The sequence below is a fragment of the Scylla paramamosain genome, chromosome 2, assembly GCF_035594125.1.
Source record: "Scylla paramamosain isolate STU-SP2022 chromosome 2, ASM3559412v1, whole genome shotgun sequence".
Classification (NCBI taxonomy): Eukaryota; Metazoa; Arthropoda; class Malacostraca; order Decapoda; family Portunidae; genus Scylla; species Scylla paramamosain.
In genome coordinates this window covers 26,274,317-26,294,316 of record NC_087152.1, presented here as the reverse complement: position 1 = coordinate 26,294,316, position 20,000 = coordinate 26,274,317, and the positions used below count along the sequence as shown (strand labels likewise).

Genomic DNA, 20,000 nt, shown 5'->3' with positions numbered 1-20,000 from the left:
TGTAAGACAACGCCAATAAACACTTCCTTGCCTCTTCACACACACACACACACACACACACACACACACACACACACACACACACACACACACACACACACACACACACACATATTGTCATAAAATATATTTTTTATAAAAATATTTTTTGTTCATAGATTTACTGGAAGAGTATTGCGATGAGAACGTGTAGGAGAACCAGATGTCCACACACGCAGAGAGAGAGAGAGAGAGAGAGAGAGAGAGAGAGAGAGGAGAGAGAGAGAGGAGAGAGGAGAGAGAGAGAGAGAGAGAAGAGATGAGAGAGAGAGAGAGAGAGAGAGAGAGAGAGAATGCAAACCATCACTAATATAGTATTTAGGTTAATTCAGTATTTCTTTAGTTAACGTTCAAATACCACATTATCTGTAATTCATTGATTTGCAAGATGGCCGCCACTCACTCCTTATCGAGCACCAATATTGTGAGTAGCGACAAGTGGGAAATGGGACGCCATTTTGTTCCCAGGCAAACGCCGCGCGCCCCCTCGCTGCCAGCCGTGCCTGCTCTCATGTCTCTCGTGTTGAAGACCGCTATTGTACAGTAAATACTGGCCCATACTTTCTCTCTCTCTCTCTCTCTCTCTCTCTCTCTCTCTCTCTCTCTCTCTCTCTCTCTCACACACACAAACGTTAATGAGAAAGAGAGAGTGGGGAAGCAGAAAGAAGTGAGAGCGGAGGAGGAGTAAGACGAGAAGGATAAGGAAAAGGAGGAGGGAAGAGGAGAAAGAGGAGGAGAAGGAAAAAGGGGAGGAGGAGGAGTAGGACGAGGAGAAGGAAAAGGAGGAAGAGGAGGAGGAAGAGGAAGAAGAAGAGGAAGAGTAAGACGAGGAGAAAGAAAAAGAGGAAGAGAAGTAGGACGAGGAGAAGGAAAAGGAAGATAAAGAGGAGGAGAAAGATGAGTATGAAGAGAGGCAAAGAAGGAAGAGGAGGAAGAGGAGGAGTAGAGGAAAAAAAATAGTAGGAAGAAGAAAGAGAGAGAGAGAGAAGAGAGAGAGAGAAGAGAGAGAGAGAGAGAGAGAGAGAGAGAGAGAGTGGAAAGTTGATAGATTCATGGTTCCTCTGGTCTCTCTCTCTCTCTCTCTCTCTCTCTCTCTCTCTCTCTCTCTCTCTCTCTCTCTCTCTGTTATTGCTTTAGCACTACTACTACTACTACTACTACTATTATTACTGTTAGTACTACTACTACTACTACTACTATTATCGAATAAATAGATTAATGCATAATACATGCAATAGTAACAATCAAAACAAACAAAAGGGCCAAATGACATGAATAAATAAATAAATAAATAAATAAACAATAAAACACAAAGAGAACAGACAACCGCCATCACCATCACCACCACCACAAGCACCACTACCATCACGACCCAAACACCAATACCTGTCTCACTGCTCACCTTAATATAAGTATTTTTCTCCCCCCACACACACAACCAACTTGCCTGAAACCAATATTCTCAATCACTAAACACAACCACCACCCACCACCACCACCACTGCCCTCGTTCGTAAGTATGTGTTTGTTCGGCTTCTTGACTTTGGCTTCGTCTTCGTCTGTTTTATAAGAAGCGAGGGCCGGAGTGTATGGAGAAGGATGAAGGAAGGGGAAGGATGGGGGCAGGGAGGTTAGGAAGCGTGAGGACACAAAAGGATACTGAGGATATTGGGGTGTGGGTAGAGGGATGAAGGATATTAGGAAGGCAATGTTATTTTGGCAAGGAGGAGAAGGAGGGAGGAAGAGGAAGGAGGAGATAAAAATGTAAAAGGGATGAGGAGTAAACGGGTTAAAGGAGAGGAGATATGAAGGAAGAAGTGATGGAGGAATATGCTGAAGGAAAGGTTGAAAGAAGGAAGGAAGGAAGGAAGGAGGAAGCAAAGTTATTGATTTTTTTCTTTGTCCTCTTTGTTTGACATTCTTTTTTTCTCTCTCAGCGATCTATTTTCTTTAAGAACTCTCTTAAATATTTACTACACACCGACACACTTGAGAGAGAGAGAGAGAGAGAGAGAGAGAGAGAGAGAGAGAGAGAGAGAGAGAGAGAGAGAGAGAGAGAGAGAGAGAGAGAGAGAAGGGCACTCCAACACCCATCATTACTTCTCTACTTACTCTTCTTTCTTCTATAGCGCTTTCCTCCTTCTCCTCCTCATCTCCTTCTCCTCGCGCCTTCTTCTATTTTTCTTTCTCCTCCTCTGGCTTTTCCTTTTACTTCTCTTCCTTTTCTTCCTCTTCGTATAACCTTACCACCACAAACCGCCGTCGCCACCACTTACCGCCGCCGCCCAGCTGATGGTCCTGTCCCGAGCTAAGGACGGTCACCAATGATTACTCGTTTCTGGGACAATCTTGAACCGCGTGTTTGCTTGCTTCATCAGGTTACTGTCCCCCTAACGAGACTGTCCCCCCCAGACCAGACCAGCCTTTCGTCTTACCAGCTCCTCTCCTCTAACTGAATGTCTTCAGCCTCTCTCTCTTCCCCGCAATGTCGCATCTCCAGCTATCCTTCTATCGCTATTTTCTCGTCAACTGTTCTTCTGATCTTGCTAACTGCATGCCTTCCATCCTCCCGCGCCCTCGTTGCACACGACTTTCTACTTTTGCTCACCCCTATTCTGTCCACCTCTCTAATGCAAAAGTTAACCAGTATTTTCAATCTTTCATCCCTTTTTCTGGTAAACTCTGGAACTCCCTGCCTGCTTCTGTATTTCCCCCTTCCTATAAATTGAATTCTTTCGAGAGCGAGGTCTCAAAGACACTTCTCTCATTTGTGTTAAACTGTTTTGGCTCTTTCTTTTCATAGGTATATATTTTGTTGCCTTTGACCAGTGCCCCTCTTGCATAAAAAGTCCCCTTCTCTATTACCTCCCTGGAAACTGACTTCGATTCTCCCCATCTCTATCCCTTCCCCACGAGCCCCACCACCCCCACTCTCACTCTCTCTCTCTCTCTCTCTCTCTCTCTCTCTCTCTCTCTCTCTCTCTCTCTCACCAGGACGGTCCCAGGAGAGCAGAGGAGGCCATGTTTTGTTACAATCAGTGGTATTTACTTCCTTCCTCTGATGCTGATGGGGAACAAAAGTGTCCCTCGTTGTATTTTTCCCGTGGTGTCTAATTGGCGATGGGGAAACAAATCAGTAGGGAAGGGAAAAAAAAAACTAAGGAAAAGTTGAACTGATTAATTGACGGAGGGAAGATAAAGAGGGATTGGAAAAGGTTTAGGAGGAAAGAAAATGGGTAAGGAAGGAATACTTAGGACAATGAGGGCAGATGATGGAGGATGAGAGAAGCTTGTGTGAGGGATCAGAGAAGGAGGAAATGGGGAGGGAATGGAGGAAAGAAGGATGGGACAGGGAAGAAAAGGACGTAAGAAAAGAAGGGAATGAAGAAAAAAGGGGAAGATAGGAAGAAAAGGGTATAGAAAAGGAAAAATAATATAGGACAGGAGGGAAAATACAAGAAAATAATAAAGAAGAGAGGAAATGGAGAAAAGATGAATGGAAGAGGGAGAAAAGGTGCAGAGAAGAGAGAAAATGGAGAAAAGAAGGAAAAGACAGGAAAAAAAGTGCAGAAGAAAGGAAGGGGACGGAGGAAAGAACTGGGACAAGGAGGAATGGGAAGGAAAAAAGGAAAGAGGAATGGGGCAAGGAAGGAAAGAGTTTAGGAAGGGAAGGGAAGGAAAGAAAGAGAAGGAGAGAAGGATGGGATGGGAAAAAAGGTTTGAGAAGAGTTTTCAAAGACAGATAAAAGAAAAATTTTAAAACTTATTATACAATGCATATGTAAATTTAAGTCTCTCTCTCTCTCTTCACTCTCTCTCTCCTCTCCTCTCTCTCTCTCTCTCTCTACTCTCTCTCTCTCTCTCTCTCTCTCTCCTCTCTCTCTCCTCTCTCTCTCTCTCTCTCTTGGTGCAAATTAAATGCCGTTTAATGATATCGCCAATGATTGCTTATCTTGAGACCATTACTCTCATTTTATGCTCGAGTAAAAAAAAAAGAAAAAGAAAAGAAAAAAAGCTTAATTAGAAAAGTTTGGCTGCTCATAACAGACGCGCTTAAGGCTTGTTCATCTTTAGGACCAAGCTATCTTTGGCAAATCTGTTTTTCATGGCGTTAATTAAACTTTTTTATTTTATTTTATTTCCTGGGGGTGCGTGTGGAATGACTTAAACACACACACACACACACACACACACACACACATACACACACACTTTATAGACAAAATGACGAATCACATACTGCAAAATACACGAGTAAACAAAATTTATACAAATGAATAATAAAGAAAGTAACACATAGAACTGAAACACATATCTGTCTGTCAATTGTCTAAATAAAACTACAATGTCATTTTTTTTTTTTTTAGGTAGAGAAATAGGAGACCTGAAAGGAAGAAAAAAAGAAAAAAAAAATAATTATAAGAAGAAGAAAAATCAATTCTTTCCTGTATGATTGAACTTTCCAAGAACGAAAAACGGAAAAACACTCATTTAACACTCAACGTGAACCTTAAGTGTCGGTCTGTGTGTGTCTATCTGTGCGTGTGAGTGTGTGTGTGTGTGTGTGTGTGTGTGTGTGTGTGAGTGTGTGTGTGTGTGCGTGTGTGTCTGTTTGAAAGGCGACAATCATCCATCATCTCCACGCTTCAGACAAACGGATGACTTGACAAGCCTTTCTGATTGGAAGAGCGATGGGCCAGAGTCAGGGAGGCGAGGAAATATAATGACAGATGACCAAGAGGAGGAGGAGGAGGAGGAGGAGGAGGAGGAGGAGGAGGAGGAGGAGGAGGAGGAGGAGGAGAAAGAGAAAGAGGAGGAGGAGGAGGAACGGAAAAAAACTATCAGTTTTCTCAGATTTTTCAGTGACGTTTTTACAACTTCAACTCCTCCTCCTCCTCGTGGTCCTCCTCCTCCTCCTCCTCCTCCTTTGCAAGGACCAAAAGGTCTGTTGCTGTTTGGCTTTCCTTTGTATTCCTCGTAACTACCCGCCAATTTTAAACCACTAAGAGAGAGAAAGAAAAAAATACTTCAACACAAAGCCTTTCACTGATCTATTCTCTTCCTCGTCCTCTTTCTCCTCCTCCCCCTCCTCCTCCTCCACCTCCTCCTCTTCTTTCTCCTCCTCCTGCTCTTCCTCGCGTTGTTTGAAGAGCCGTGCAGACGGACACTCAATAAGATAAGAAAAGGATGTCTTGGACTTTTTCTTCCCGAGTCTTTTTCTAAACCCTCCTCTGTGTGTCCTTCTCTCTGTCTCTCTTTCTCTCTCTCTCTGTCTATCTGTCCGGCTGGTTGGTTATACTGCTGGAGAAGGAGGAGGAGAAGGGAGGAGGAAAAGGATGAATACAAAGGAATACAAAGAAAGTCCAAATAGCAACAGAGCTCCTTACTAAACTGTTTTCGGTAACTATTCTACGCTATTAGTGGGAGAGACAGGGTAATACAGAGGCTCCTCCCCACCACTCTCATCACTCTAACCAATACTGCCCTGAAAAAAAAAAATGTTGTATAGGAAAACCACATGAATTTGAGAGGAAAGTAATAAAGAATTAAGTCTAAGAGGAGGAGGAGGAAGAAGGAGGAAGAAGAGGAAGAAGAGAGAGGGAGAGAGAGAGAGAATAAAAAGCTACTCCAATTTTCACTTGTTAATCGTTAAGACTGTAAAGATATGTAACAGGAGGAAATGAGAGGCAAGGGGGGGAGGGAGGAAGGTAACAAGAGAGAAATTAGAAGAAAGGAAGAGTAAAAAAAAGAAAGACAGGTAGGAAAAGAGGATGAGAGGCAAAGAAGAGAAGGAAGAGACAGGTTAGCAGAGAGAGAGGAGGATAATATGAGAGAGAAAGTAGAGATAGGCAAGGAAAGGGAGTAAGAACAAGAAGGAAGAACGGAAAACAGAACAGGAGAGATAAGCAAGGAAAGGAAAATAAAGAAGAGGAAGGAAGATAATAAAAGCGAAATTAGAGGTAGGCAAAGAAAGGAAAGAAAGGAAAAGAAAGGAAGAAAGGAAAAGGAGAACAGGAAAAATAAGCAATGGCAGGGAAGAGTACGAAGAGAGAGGAAGATAAGAAAATATAGAAATTAGAGGTAAGCAAGGAAATTAAGAGTAACACAAGAAAGGAAGAAAAGAAGAGAAATGAGAAGAGGTTAACCAAATAAAGAGATAGATAAAAATAGATAGATAGATAGAGAGAGAGAGAGAGAGAGAGAGAGAGAGAGAGAGAGAGAGAGAGAGAGAGAGAGAGAGAGAGAGAGAGAGAGAGTAAGAAAGAGACACACCTAATCATGGAGAAAGAATAGGAAAGGGAGTAGCAAGATTTCCACAGCCTTTCGTTCAAAATCATCCTAATTAAACGCTTGCCCACTTTGCCACTTAAGCAGTCAAGAGGGGAAACTGACGGACGGAGCTTTTTAAACCTCTCAACTCCCCGCCACTTCAAGTCACAGCGCGTCGCAGGTCAAACGTAGCAAATCAATTGGAAGCGAGGCCCTTTGCACCAAATCACTTGACCTCCATCACACGGACGCAAATGAAGGAGTTAAACAGAAAAAAAAGACCAGAATCTATTAGTCGGAACTTGAAAGGCTGAAGGCTAAACATAGACGCACCCTTGACTGGGCCACTGCGACACTGCCTCTCCCAGTAATCAAGATGAGAACGGGAGGGAGAGAAGTGCAAGGAGACGATGAGGAAACCGACACGTGGATGGGAGGCTGGGGAGAGAGAGTAGGGTAGCATTGGTGTGTTGGGTATTAGTACGAGACAAAAAAATGAGGAAAGACAGGCGTGTGGAGTGAGTACGAGTGACTGAAAGACTAGGAGGGGTTGGGGAGTGTCTGGAGATGGTGGAGATGAACAAGGAGTGACAGGGTTTGACAGGGAGTGACTATAGGAGTGCTTTGGAGTGAAGAGGAATGAAAATGGGAGTGATTTTGAGTGTTTTGGAGTGACGAGGTATGAAAATGAGAGTGATTTGGAGTGTTCTGGAGTGACGAGATATGAAAACGTGAGTGATTTGGAGTGTTCTGGAGTGACGAGGTATGAAAATGAGAGTGGCTGGGAGGCTTCTGGAGTGAGGAGTATAAAAAAAATATGAGCGACTAGGAGTGTTTTGAAATTATGAAATTATATGGAGTTGACTGAAATGACTTAAAGTGATAAGAGATGATAAGGAAAGACAAAAAAAGTTATTGAGAGAGGTGAAAAATGACTGCGAGTGACAAGGAATGACTAGCAGTGCCAAGAAACGACAAGGAATGATTAGGAATGAGTGGTAATGACACGTAATCCTAAAGAGTGCCAAGAGATCACAGAGAGGCATTAGGAATGACTGAGAATGACACAGAATGATAACCAGCGGCAAGAAACGACAGGGAGTGATTAAGAATGACTGAGTAACGAGGAATGGCAAGAAACAAGAGTGGTGGTGAATAACTGGTCAGGAGAGGAAGGGGAGTGAAAGCAGCAGGAACTGGTGATAAAAGAAACACAGAGAGAAACAGAGAGACACCAGGGAACTACAAAAGGGATAAATTAAAGGTATAAAATGAGAGGAATGAAAGAGAGCCAATTAATGAAACTTAGAAAAAGGAATGAGGGACAACAGAAACTGGTGATAAAGGAAGAACAGAAAGCGACAAAGGGACACCAAGGGATTAGAAGAAACTAGAAGTATAATAGGAATGAAAGACAACAAAATAATGATGCAGAGACAGCAGTAAAGTAAGTAGGAAGAATGAGACTTGTTTCTGGACACAAAGTAGAGCAGTGGAAGATGCGAAGATGGGCGTAAGGCAAACAGGGACGAAGAAAACGTAACACGGGTGAAGAAAACGAAACACGGACTACTACTACTACTACTACTACTTTTTTTTTTTTTATGTAGGAGGGACACTGGCCAAGGGCAACAAAAATCCAATAAAAAAAATGCCCACTGAAATGCCAGTCCCATAAAAGGGTCAAAGCAGTAGTCAAAAATTGATGAATAAGTGTCTTGAAACTACTACTACTACTACTAACGCTGCTGCTACTACTACTACTACTACTACTACTACTACGACTACTACTACTACTATTACCTACTATTATCTTTATTCTCCATCAGATTTGCATCAACAACCACCACCACCACCACCAGCATGGCAGTGAGTAGCAGGAGTAGTGAATGGTCACACGTTTGTGGTGACTTCTTGGACTATCAGGCTGCCCTTGTAGTGTGTTGGACTATCGGTGAACAAGGAGACCTGAAAGTTACGTGGTACAACTATTTCGGTGATAGAAGTGGCTGTAAGTAGTAGAAGTAGTTGCAGTAATAGTATTAGTAATAGTAGTTATGCGTGTAATGTCAATATGGTCCATTTTGTAAACGTAATTGCAAAGATTCTCGACTTTGTTTCTTAAAGGCGTGACGTAATTAGAGAAAACGTATGTATTTTAAGGGACCACTAGACTGTACTTCGTTATTCCTGTTTATTGCTATTATACGAGTTTTTTTTATAGTTTCACTTGTATATACTATTTAAATCTACTATTCTGTGATGTTTAATACTACTAATTATTATGTTTAAGTGGGAGAAGTCAGAGAAAGAGCTATATTTATAATTTTTACGTGTAAGTAAATTTGTAGGAGGCTCGACCTTATGGTTTCTTAAATAAGTGACGTAATTAGAGAAAACGTATTTCTTTTAAGGGAGGATTTAGTATGTCTTCTATATATGTGTGTCTTCATTATCATCATCATCTTATTCTTGTTCTTGTTGTTCTTGTTCTTCTTCTTCTTATTATTATTATTATTATTATTACACACACACACACACACACACACACACACACACACACACACACACACACACACACACACACACACACACACACACACACAAACACACATTAGTAGTAATTATAATAGGAAGAAGAGAAACATGATGATGATGAAGAGGAGGAGGAGGAGGGAGAAAAAAATTGTTTAACTTTTCTATAATATTTCTCTAAATTTCTAAAAAACTATCAGTCAAAAAGCAGAACTAATAGTGCACCATGGTAGTCCGTTAAATTGTTCATCTCTGACTATCGCCATCACCAATTACAAATTAGTTAATAAGAATAAAAGTTGAAAAATATATAGCAATTCTAATTTTGAGACACCTAAATAGTTTCAACATTTTTCACAATATCTAAATAACTAACAGACGAAAACAAAATGTAGTAGTACACCATGATAGTCCATTAAATTCCTCATCTCTGACTATCACCATCACCAATTACAAGTTAGTTAATAAAGAGATAAAAAAAAAATATATATATATATATATATATATATATATATATATATATATATATATATATATATATATATATATATATATATATATATATATATATATATATATATATATATATATATATATATATATATATATATATATATATATATATATATCATATCATATCATATATCAAATTCTAAGACACCCCAAATACTTTCAACATTTTCTGAATATCTAAATAACTACCGGCAAAAAAACAAAACCAATAGTACACCATGATAGCCCATTAAATTCACAACATTTTACTATCAACACTATTTGAAAAGTATATTAAAAACATTAAAAAGAAAAAAAAAAATTCAAAAAACTCCCAAAAGACACAAAACAAAGATCAATATTCAAGATTGTAAACTGGAGAGAGCATTTAGATACAGGATTAGGCTTGAGAAAATGGATGATGCAAGAATAGCAAGGAAGGTGTACCTGTGCATTGAAAGTGGAAGCAAATAGTGGAAGAGGTGCATGAGAATGACAGACAGGATTGGCTTACAAGTTGTGTGGGCGATGAGAATGGCTGGGAGGAATCAAAATGAGCGTGAATGGGTGGTAACAAGAGGAGGCAGAGTGGGAGCTGACTGGGATGTGAGAAAATGGAAGAATGAGATAGATAAAGAAGTGAAATGTGTGGGACTGAATGATTGGAAGAATTAGACGGAAAGAAAGAAGACCCTGGAATGGTACAAGGAGAAAGGGGCCCCGAGGTATGAAAGGTAGTATGATGGAAGCCTGGGCGGTGATCTCTTCCGAGCGAGGGCACAGTGTATGGATGTGAACGCAAGGAGTTACAGGTGGTCTGAGTCCCGCAGCAAAGTGTGCCAGATGTGTGACATGGGAGAGGATGAGACGGTGGAACATGTGGTGCTGGAGTGTGTGAAGTATGCCAGAGACAGGAATGAGATGATGCAAGTGATACTGACTGAGTTAGGGCATGATAGGAATGAAAGAGTGGAGAAGACAGGAAAGGAATGGATGGTGTTGTTGCTGGGACTGTGTAGAGAGGCGAATGAAAGGATGATTGAGGCGGTGAAAGAGTTTCTGGAGAAAATGTGGCGTGCCAGATGTACGAACAGTTACTGTAGATGATGCTGTTTGTTATTTATTCTTTTTTTCCCTTCTACAGGAGTTGCCGATCCAAAGGCCTGGCTTAAGAGTGATCCCGAGCTACCTGTACCATCAAGATCAAGATCGAGCTTCCATATCAGATGGTGAGTCTGCTTACAAAATTGCATCGCGGGGATTGATAGAGACAGCCACAATTATCCATCATCATCGGCGACACCATGGCTCTTGAGAAGGTAACATGGCTACCATTCTACACTCACATCATCTAGCTATCATCACACACGAGAATGGCGGCGGTGGGGAGATGTAAATAGGTAAAATAGGCGTATATGTGAGGACGGGTGGCGGGGATGTTATGGCGGAAAATCGATGGATGATCGAGGGTGATGCCCCACCATTATTAATTACTCCTTTAATTAGCGATGTACAACACACACACCTGCCCGCCAGTAAGAAGCAGGTGTGGGCGGCCATCTTGAGCCCTAAGGGACGAGGGGACAAGGGGAAATAAGGGAAATATGGCTCAAAATGCCTCCTTATTTTATTGTATTTTCGATTTTTTTTTTTTATGTATGGAATTGTGTGTGTGTGTGTGTGTGTGTGTGTGTGTGTGTGTGTGTGTGTGTGTGTGTGTGTGTGTGTGTGTGTGTGTGTGCGCGCGCGTGTGCGCGCGCGCGTGCGTGCGTGCGTGCATGCGTGCGCGTGAGGGAAGGGAGGGCGGGAGTGGGGGAGTTTTTGTGTTCGTTTAGATAAAAAAAAAAAAAAATGGTTTTAACGTAAATATTTTCCTTATTTTTTTCATTTTCTTGTGTTTGTTGTTTGTTTTGTTTGTTTGTTTTGTTGGTTCGTTATGTGTGTGTGTGTTTGTGTGTGTGTGTGTGTGTGTGTGTGTGGTGTGTGTGGTGTGTGTGTCAATATATCGTTTTTATTTTTTTCATTTTTTTCATTTTTCTTGTCTTAACTGAATATTTGTTTGTTTGTTTGTTTGTTTGTATATGCATGTATGTTTGTCCTCTTCTTCCTCTTTCTCCTCTTTCTTTCATCTAGACTTCCTCTTCTCTCTTCCCATCTCTTCCTCCTCCTAGCCCAACCAAGCCTAATTCTCTCTCTCTCTCTCCTCTCTCTCTCTCTCTCTCTCTCTCTCTCTCTCTCTCTCTCTCTCTCTCTCTCTCTCTCTCTCTCCTCTCTCTCTCTCTCTCTCTCTCTCTCTCTCTCTCTCAGACAGACAGACCTCGATGACAGCGTGGTGAGCGAGGAGTGGGAGTCAACCAGCAGAGTAGGGGAGCATGACCCCTACTTTGAACCAGTGGTGACCTTGCTGGAGGTCTTCGTGGTTAGTGATGATGACCAGGAGGAGGAAATGATAAGACTGAGTTTCGAGGTCAGGTCAGGTTGGTAATGGTGTTTTTTTATTATTATTATTATTATTATTATTATTATTATTATTATTATTATTATTTTTGTGAGCTTTTTATTGGTTTATTATTTTATTGAGAAATGTTGTTGGTAGTTTTGCTGTTTCTTGTTGTTAGGTGAAGTCAGGGCAGGTCAAGTACTGATGGTAATTTTGCTGTTTTATCATTGTTAGGTCAGGTCAGGTTTTCTTATTGCAGGTAAATAGTTATTATTATTATTATTATTATTATTATTATTATTATTATTATTATTATTATTATTATTATTATTATTATTTTCTCTCAATCTATGTTTTCTTTCTTACTTACCTCCCCCTCCTCCTCCTCCTCCTCCTCCTCTCCTTGTTCTTCACATAACTTCTCTTCATTTTATTAACCTAACCTAACATGCAGACAGTGCCAGCCTAACGTAACCCCCCCCCCCACCTGCAGGCAGTACAAGCTGTTTCTTTATCACACTTCTGAGTCACCCCCACAGTGGAAGGAACGGGGCATGGAGGCCATTAACATTCTGAGGAACAAGCAGAAGAAGGCTGTAAGTGATTGGGTTAGGTTTGTGTGTGTGTGTGTGTGTGTGTGTGTGTGTGTGTGTGTGTGTGTGTGTGTGTGTGTGTGTGTGTGTGTGTGTGTTGACTGGGCTGCCTCATGTGGGATTACCAGCCTGATATGGTGACAGACAGACAAGCAGACAGACAGACAGACAGATAGATTATCACTATATTATTATCAGTCATTAATTCAAATAGATAGATTATTATTATTGTTATTATTATTTTATCACCAGCCATTAATTCTCTCCTTATTTTTCAGGTGGAGTTTGTTCAGCGGCAGAATTAATGCCAGTGGCTGAGTTCAGATCCTCCAAGACACACGGACACACATACAGCAGCCCCTCCACCTCCCCACAGCCCTCCACAGCCCCTGACACAGCATCTAACACAGCCCCTTCACAGAACACCACATACCTCACACATACATAAGAACATAAGAACATAAGAAATAAGGGAAGCTGCAAGAAGCGACCAAGCTTACATGTGGCAGTCCCTGTATGAAATATACCTACCTATTTTCCATCTGTTATCCCCATCCATAAACTTGTCTAATCTTCTCTTAAAGCTCTCTAGTGTCCTAGCACTAACAACATGATTACTGAGTCTGTTCCACTCATCTACCACTCTTTTTGAGAACAAATTTTTTCCTATCTCCATCCTAAACCCAAATTTTTCAAGCTTGTACCCATTATTTCTTGTTCTACCCTGGTTGCTGATCCTAAGAATTTTGTCTACATCCCCCTTGTTATAACCCTTATACCACTCAAAGACTTCTATCAGGTCCCCTCTTAACCTACGTATCTCTTAAGAATGTAAATTTAACAGCTTCAACCTCGCCTCGTAAGGAATACTCCTCATCCCCTGTATCCTTTTAGTCATTCTCCTCTGTACTGATTCTAATAGACCTATATCTTTCCTGTAATGTGGGGACCAGAACTGCACCGCGTAGTCTAGATGAGGTCTGACCAGCGCCAAGTATAACTTTAATACTACTTCCGGCCTTCTACTTTTAACACTCCTAAAAATCACACACACCACAGGAGCCTCACAAACAGTCTCACAGCCTTCACAAGCAGCCCCACACTCCACCACAGACACACCAGACCCACAGCCCTTCACCTCACCCACTTCCCAGCCCCCCACAGCCCCCCAGCCACCACAAATGAAGTGAAAGGAAGGGACTGTGGCTTCACCCAGCCAGCCAGGACAGCCTACAGAGAGGGGGTAGTCCCAGTCAAGTCACAAAATATAGGCTTGGTTCTTCCTACAGTTTGAAGTCAATGATTGGACAGGTTCTCTTTGTTTACTTGTTATTGTTTTTTTTCTTTCCATTTTTTCTCTCTCTCTCTCTCTCTCTCTCTCTCTCTCTCTCTCTCTCTCTCTCTCTCTCTCTCTCTCTCTCTCTCTCTCTCTCTCTCTCTCTCTCTCTCTCTCTCTCTCTCTCTCTCTCTCTCTCCTCTCTCTCTCTCTCTCTCTCTCTCTCTCTCTCTCTCTCTGCCCTTCACTATTGTTAGGTAATAATTGCAGTAACAGCAGTAGTCATAGTTATTATTGTATATTTTTTTAGCACTCCAGAACAGTGTAGCAGTAGTAGTAGTAGTAGTAGTAGTAGTTGGCAGGAATTAAGTACAGTATTAAATATATTCTGATCTTGATTTGTGTTGCAGGCCAGACAGCTTAGTGCCAGAGCTGCAGGTGGCCCTTGTCAGCTTCCTGGTGGTACAGGTGTAGGACGGCTGGGAGCAGTGGAGGTGCCTGGTGGAGCAGCTGTGCCGGGCAGAGGGGCTGCTGCTGCTGCTGCTGCTGCTGCTGCTGCTGCTGCTGGAGAGAGCCACACTTGTATGGTAAGCTTCTCTCAGTTCTTCTCTAACAGGTTAATGAGGTTGTTGTTGTTGTTGTTGTTGATGTATTTTTTTTTTTTATGTTTTTCTCTATATAAAATTGGTCTCTCTCTCTCTCTCTCTCTCTCTCTCTCTCTCTCTCTCTCTCTCTCTCTCTCTCTCTCTCTCTCTCTCTCTCTCTCTCTCTCTCTCTCTCTCTCTCTCTCTCTCTCTCTCTCTCTCTCTCTCTCTCTCTCTCTCTCTCTCTCTCTCTCTCTCTCTCTCTCTCTAGTTAGCTTAGTGGTAGTGGTAGTAATAACAGTAGGAGTAGTAGCATTAGTAGTAGCAGGAACACCATACACTTAACACTCCCAACTCTCCCTTCCAGACCCTAGTAGTAGCAGCAGCAGTAGTAGTATTAACACTAACCACTCATTATTTCTCTACTGGTGATCTTCTGGCTTTCCTTACTGAGTCTTGGTCATCCTCTTTTAGAAATTTTGGTGAAACTTTTGCTGTTGCCTTGGACATATCAAAAGCTTTTGATAGAGTCTGGCACAAAGCTTTGATTTCCAAACTACCCTCCTACGGCTTCTATCCTTCTCTCTGTAACTTCATCTCAAGTTTCCTTTCTGACCATTCTATTGATGCTGTGGTAGACGGTCACTATTCTTCTCCTAAATCTATTAACAGTGGTGTTCCTCAGGGTTCTGTCCTGTCACCCACTTTTCCTATTATTCATCAGTGACTTTCTAAAACCAAACTTGTTGTCCTATCCACTCCTATACTGATGATACCACCCCGCACTTATCCATGTCTTTTCATAGACATCCAACCCTTCAGGAAGTAAACAGTTCACGCAGGGAAGCCACAGAACACCTCACTTCTGATCTCTCAAAAATTTCTAACTGGGGCAGACCAAACTAGTTATTGTTTGCTGTCTAAAAAAATCAATTCTTCCATCTATCAACTCGACACAACCTTCCAGACAACTATCCCCTCTTCTTCAATGACACTCAGCTGTCCCCCTCTTCTACACTGCCACACTCCCCTGCCTGTTTTCCCTTGGTACAAGCTTCTCATGTGATGGCTCACCCATAATTTTCCTCACATAATGAGTCCTGGCAAGCTTGACAGTGAAGAAAAGTGTTTTGATGGTATTTGTTCAAGAAGGGATCAGTAATTGTGAGACAGGAAGGAAGATGGCAAATTCAGAAGCAGCCGTCACCCGGGTGGTGGACGGAGGCCGCTCACCCCCAGTCATCCTGCAGCTCACAGGTCTCTTCTGACCAGGAGAAAGATGGCGTGGCAATTAAGTGTTCACCGTGCATGTGTTCCATCAACTTATTATTCCTGTATCTGTCTTCCTTTTTTTCCCTTAGCCTTTCTCTCAGGAGTGGCAGCTGTGCCCAGCACTAGGGTAGCCCTGGCCAACTGTGTCACGGCTGTCTTTGATCTCCCTGTCTTCCTTCCAGCCCCACAGTTACTGACCTTGACTCAAACACCATCACGGCACTCTCTTCCCTGTTAAACTTGCCGGGATCCATTGTAATGTAAGGGGTATTGAATGTGAGCGATGAAACGAGAAGGTAGTGGCAAGGGGGAAAAAAGTACAGGGGAGCGCAGGAGAGACACCTCTCTCCACTGTGCCTGACAGTCTCTCAGTGATTGAAAGACTGAGCATAACATCTTCAGGGCACGTGAGTTGCCATGTATGACAATTTGGCACTTTTTCCATGTCTTCTTATTTGAGTAGACATATCATATCTTGTCATAGTGAAAAGTCTAGTTTATCCTGTATGTGGAGACTTTCAAGTTACAATACAGCCCACTGCTTTAAGAGTTAAATGTACATGTCAATGTTTTCTGTTGTGCCTTCTTTGCTGTGTAATGTTGTGGTGAAACGGTTAAATTCTGGACCGAGTTGCGAGTCATGCAGCAGGAGTATAGATGTGCGTCTTCCCCACAGGTGGTAACACAGAGAGGAAGTGGAAGGAAGCTTGGGATGCTCCCATAACTCAGGAGCAAGAAATACACCTTACTGGAAACCTTGTGACTGACAGGTGGCGGTGACTGCAGGAACCAATTCAGGTGACCACTGTGTTTTGTTGCTACACTTGAGAATCCTCTATCCTAAATTTAAAAATCTAAGTTTTTAATTGTCATGTCTTGTCATGTTTTTGTCCCCCCAAAAAATTGATTACTAGAGCTTGATTTACTGCCATGGGAGGTATCAGAAATTGGCAAGTTGTCATTAAAAAAAAACTGGGGAAATCTAAAATATGCACCACTTTCATTCACTCCCAACAATTTTGGATAAGGAATCCTCAACTGTATGTAATCAGAGTATTGTTGAGAGTCATGGTGTGTGTATGAATCCTTATGTATGTGCAGGATAAGAGGGAGGTGGTTAATAAGATTAGTAAATTAGGCGTGCTCTTACCAAGATTAGAAGAGCAGTAAGTGTGAAAATAGTGGTACAGGATTGCAAGAGAGGCAGTGTGTGGGCTGGGTAAGTGCACTTGTGGTGCTTTTGTTAAGAGTGACCGGGATGGATGAGTGTTACCGGTGTGGTGTGTTGTGGAGAGTTACTGAAGAGGGTTAGAAGGAATGGTCTGCAGTGATCAGTGTGAAATAAGAGGAGAGGATGCGTTGCTTGAGTTTTTGTTGTGAGATGTGCACGTGAAAGGTGTTTAGTGAAAAATAAGGTTTTTTGGGGAATTTATGGATATAGAAAGATAAATAGATATGAATTGTGGGGTGTTTCAGGATTGTTTGCGCCAGGTGATGGGCTGTTCAAGGGAGTGAAAAGTTTGTGAAAAGTAAAATGCCGGCATTTGAGTTATAGAATTAGTGTGTATGTGTGATATAAGTTCATGTCTTAGTAACTTTCCATCTTCCCCAAGTTGCATTACTCTTTTGCAGATGTCTGTCTTGTGTTGGCGAACGTCCTGTCTGCAGTCAGGCCAGTAGTGCCATGTCACAGGGTGTGACATCAGGTGAAGAGCCAAATGGAGTGTGTCTGCAGCCAGTACTGGGTGTGCTGATGGTGTACAAGTGTCGAGCCAGGTGCCACAGCACATGTCAGCTGACTCCACCAGGGTAGTGTCTCTAGTCCAGGATGCACTGCTGTGTACGACTTGTATGTCTTTGCTAATAAATAAATATTTGTGACTATTCTTATTATATATATGTGAAATAAATATATAGTTAGCTAACAGTGTGGTATAATAGTGTAAAAATAAATATTTGATAATTCATGCATGCCCCAAAGGTAAAAAAAAAACAGGATTGTGCCCTCTAAACTTTTAAGATACCACTTGCACATAGAAGCCCCGTCGCAGCGACTCCAGTGTCGGCTGGGATGGGGCTTCTATGTGCAAATGGTATCTTAAACTTAGTTTAGTAGCCAATCCTGACTTTTTTTTTTTTTTTACCTTGGGGGCATGACCTGTACTCCCAGAAAGACTTTGCCAAAGATATTATTGACATGGCATAAATAACTATCAGTTTTTTTTTTTACCTTGGGGGCATGACCTGTACTCCCAGAAAGACTATTTGCCAAAGATATTATTGACATGGCATAAATAACTATCATTATGTTCAAGATGGTATACTGAATGTTTATTGTTTTAATGTGAATGTTAAGTGAATAAATACACAACAATAATATAAACATGGCACTTTTTTTCCTTATTACTGAAGTGCTGGAATGTACAAAACTTATCCCAAGCCTGAATGAAGGTGGTGGTGGTGGTTGTTGAATACAGAAGAGAGGGACTTGCTACATTCTTCCTTCCCAGACTGGAGTGGACTGGAGAACTCTTGCAGCAGGGCCTGGGAGCAACAACACTTGCCAATTCTTATGTCCTTGCGTCAACTTGAGTGAGGAGCAACCTCTTCTTTGTGAAACTGCCTGCAGCTCTCGTGCCTCCACAAGTGTTGAAGGTTGCCTGTCGGTCCCGCCATGACTTGAAGGGAATTTTACGTGTTCTTCCTGCTTGAAATTCTTGACACTCTTCTTACTGCAACTTGACTCTTCCCTGATTGCTTTGTCCCAACGATACTTAATACCTCTTGTGGGGCTTGAAGGTGGTGACGCTCTGCCTCTTTTCCTGGTGAAGCTTGACTCCCTGACTCCCTGATTGCAATGGAGTACATTGGGCCTGGCGTGACAACACTGTTTAATAACCAGGTGCTGGTAGAGATTCCTGTGGGCTGTTCATGGGATGATGAAGTGGAAGCTGCACACTTCACACCTACAAGGAAAACAGACCATTAGTTCCTAGATACATGAAGCTTGTTGTATGTGTTGTGATTCCTTGTAATGTGTTTGATAACTGATTCCCTACAAAACTAAGACTACACAAGATATATGATGGGAAAATGGAGGAAGCCTGACAAGCACTGCATGGTATGGGAACTGTGCTGAGATTTAATATGAAATATGGCTAAATTCCATACTGTCATATTCAAGAAACAAAAATTGAAAAAAAGGAAAGCACCGGGTAGAGAAAATCTGAAAAGTACGGCAGTATAACGTTTGAAGCTGAGAAATGCGCGTTTGATAAATACGTCCCTATTATAATTTAAAGGCAAAAATTTGAAGGATGATGCAGAGTAGAAGAAAACACCAGATAGAAGAAATTTGCATGGCATCACAGATATTTCAATGGCATGATAGTTAATACACAAGTTTGAAAGATGAACTTGATTAAATATTTCTATCTCTGCGCTCATGAAGAACACAAATAAAAAACTTACAATTTGAAAAAAAGTCACTTTAAACTTTGATCCGTACCTTTTAAGTTTATTAATTTTATTCATAGTCAGTTTATGGTTCCAGAGAAACAACAATTTCAAATCTAGTCTATCTTTTTGAAACCCACTGTATAATGAACACGTCATATAAGGGAAAGAATTTTGTAGCCAAATACATGAGGAAATATTATACAAGAAAATATTTATCAGATGAATAACAAATTAGGAAAAGAACTATTTGAAATAGGCCAACTTTGAGGTGAACTGGATAAAAAAAAAAAAAAATAAATAAATAAAAATAAATAAATAAGTAGTTTAATAGAACAAAGCAGTATTAGAAAAGTCTAATGCAAATTTAGAATGGAAATGTGTGTGTGTGTGTGTGTGTTTGAGAAGGGGTTATGTCTTTTTGAGTGCATGACCATTGTTTTGGCTGCCTGACTAGGTTTTTGAGTGTCACCAGATTTTTGAGTGCATCACCAGTTTTTTGAGTGCATCACCAATTTTTTTTAATGCATCACCAGTTTTTTTTGAGTTCATCACCAGTATTTTGAGTGCCACCAGTTTTCTTGTGCCACCAGTTTTTTTTTTTTTGTGTCATCAGTATTTTCTGCATGAGAGTGCGTGGGTGTGCATACAGCGTTATTAAAGGTAGGTAAGTAGGTAGGTGTGTGTGTGTGTGTGTGTGTGTGTGTGTGTGTGTGTGTGTGTGTGTGTGTGATAATGAATAAAGGAAAATAATGACCAATCGTAGTTAACAAGCCAACTGCTACTCAGCACAGCGAATAAGCAGAGGGACCACAAAATAGCAGCCACGGACACACCAATCCAACATGATTTTACGTGCTTATATAATATAATCTCAAATTCACTTCCTTAATTATCACCTCAGTAAGCTTAATCAGATGTCAATCACCTGGACAAACAAGCAACCAACTTACCATCTGGTCAGCATACTTCTCTCACCTGACAAGTTAAATCACTTTACCTGCAGTCTAATCACCCTTGCAGCTTATTCCCTCGCAAAATGC

At 41.4% G+C, this 20,000-nt stretch overlaps 2 protein-coding genes across 20 annotated transcripts in view; one reads left to right on the top strand and one right to left on the bottom strand.

Moving 5' to 3' along the window:
* The window catches only part of LOC135112409 (ran-specific GTPase-activating protein-like), a 66,097-nt gene extending 48,213 nt beyond the window's left edge, over nucleotides 1-17,884 (top strand). For 3 of the 13 annotated variants that reach the window (XR_010274364.1, XR_010274383.1, XR_010274388.1), the window contains 8 exons: nucleotides 8,139-8,320; nucleotides 10,481-10,655; nucleotides 11,644-11,813; nucleotides 12,270-12,372; nucleotides 12,648-13,680; nucleotides 14,056-14,232; nucleotides 16,178-16,299; nucleotides 17,134-17,884. Coding sequence is in view for 4 of the 13 variants with exons in the window: in XM_064026860.1 (XP_063882930.1) it covers nucleotides 10,641-10,655; nucleotides 11,648-11,808; nucleotides 12,270-12,372; nucleotides 12,648-12,674 (306 nt within the window). In the remaining 9 variants the exon portion in view is untranslated. Of the gene's footprint in view, nucleotides 1-8,138; nucleotides 8,321-10,480; nucleotides 10,656-11,469; nucleotides 11,536-11,643; nucleotides 11,814-12,269; nucleotides 12,373-12,647; nucleotides 13,681-14,055; nucleotides 14,233-15,683; nucleotides 15,909-16,177; nucleotides 16,300-17,133 lie in introns of those variants that run through there. The other 10 variants (XM_064026860.1, XM_064026850.1, XM_064026840.1 and 7 more) reach the window with 8 other exon arrangements.
* Nucleotides 17,806-20,000, bottom strand: part of LOC135112375 (uncharacterized) — a 51,440-nt gene continuing 49,245 nt past the window's right edge. For 5 of the 7 annotated variants that reach the window (XM_064026803.1, XM_064026799.1, XM_064026822.1 and 2 more), the window contains one exon: nucleotides 17,806-18,467. In XM_064026803.1, coding sequence (XP_063882873.1) covers nucleotides 18,462-18,467 — 6 coding nt within the window. In that variant the 3' untranslated portion in view covers nucleotides 17,806-18,461. The remainder of the gene's footprint in view (nucleotides 18,468-20,000) is intronic. The other 2 variants (XR_010274316.1, XR_010274317.1) reach the window with 1 other exon arrangement.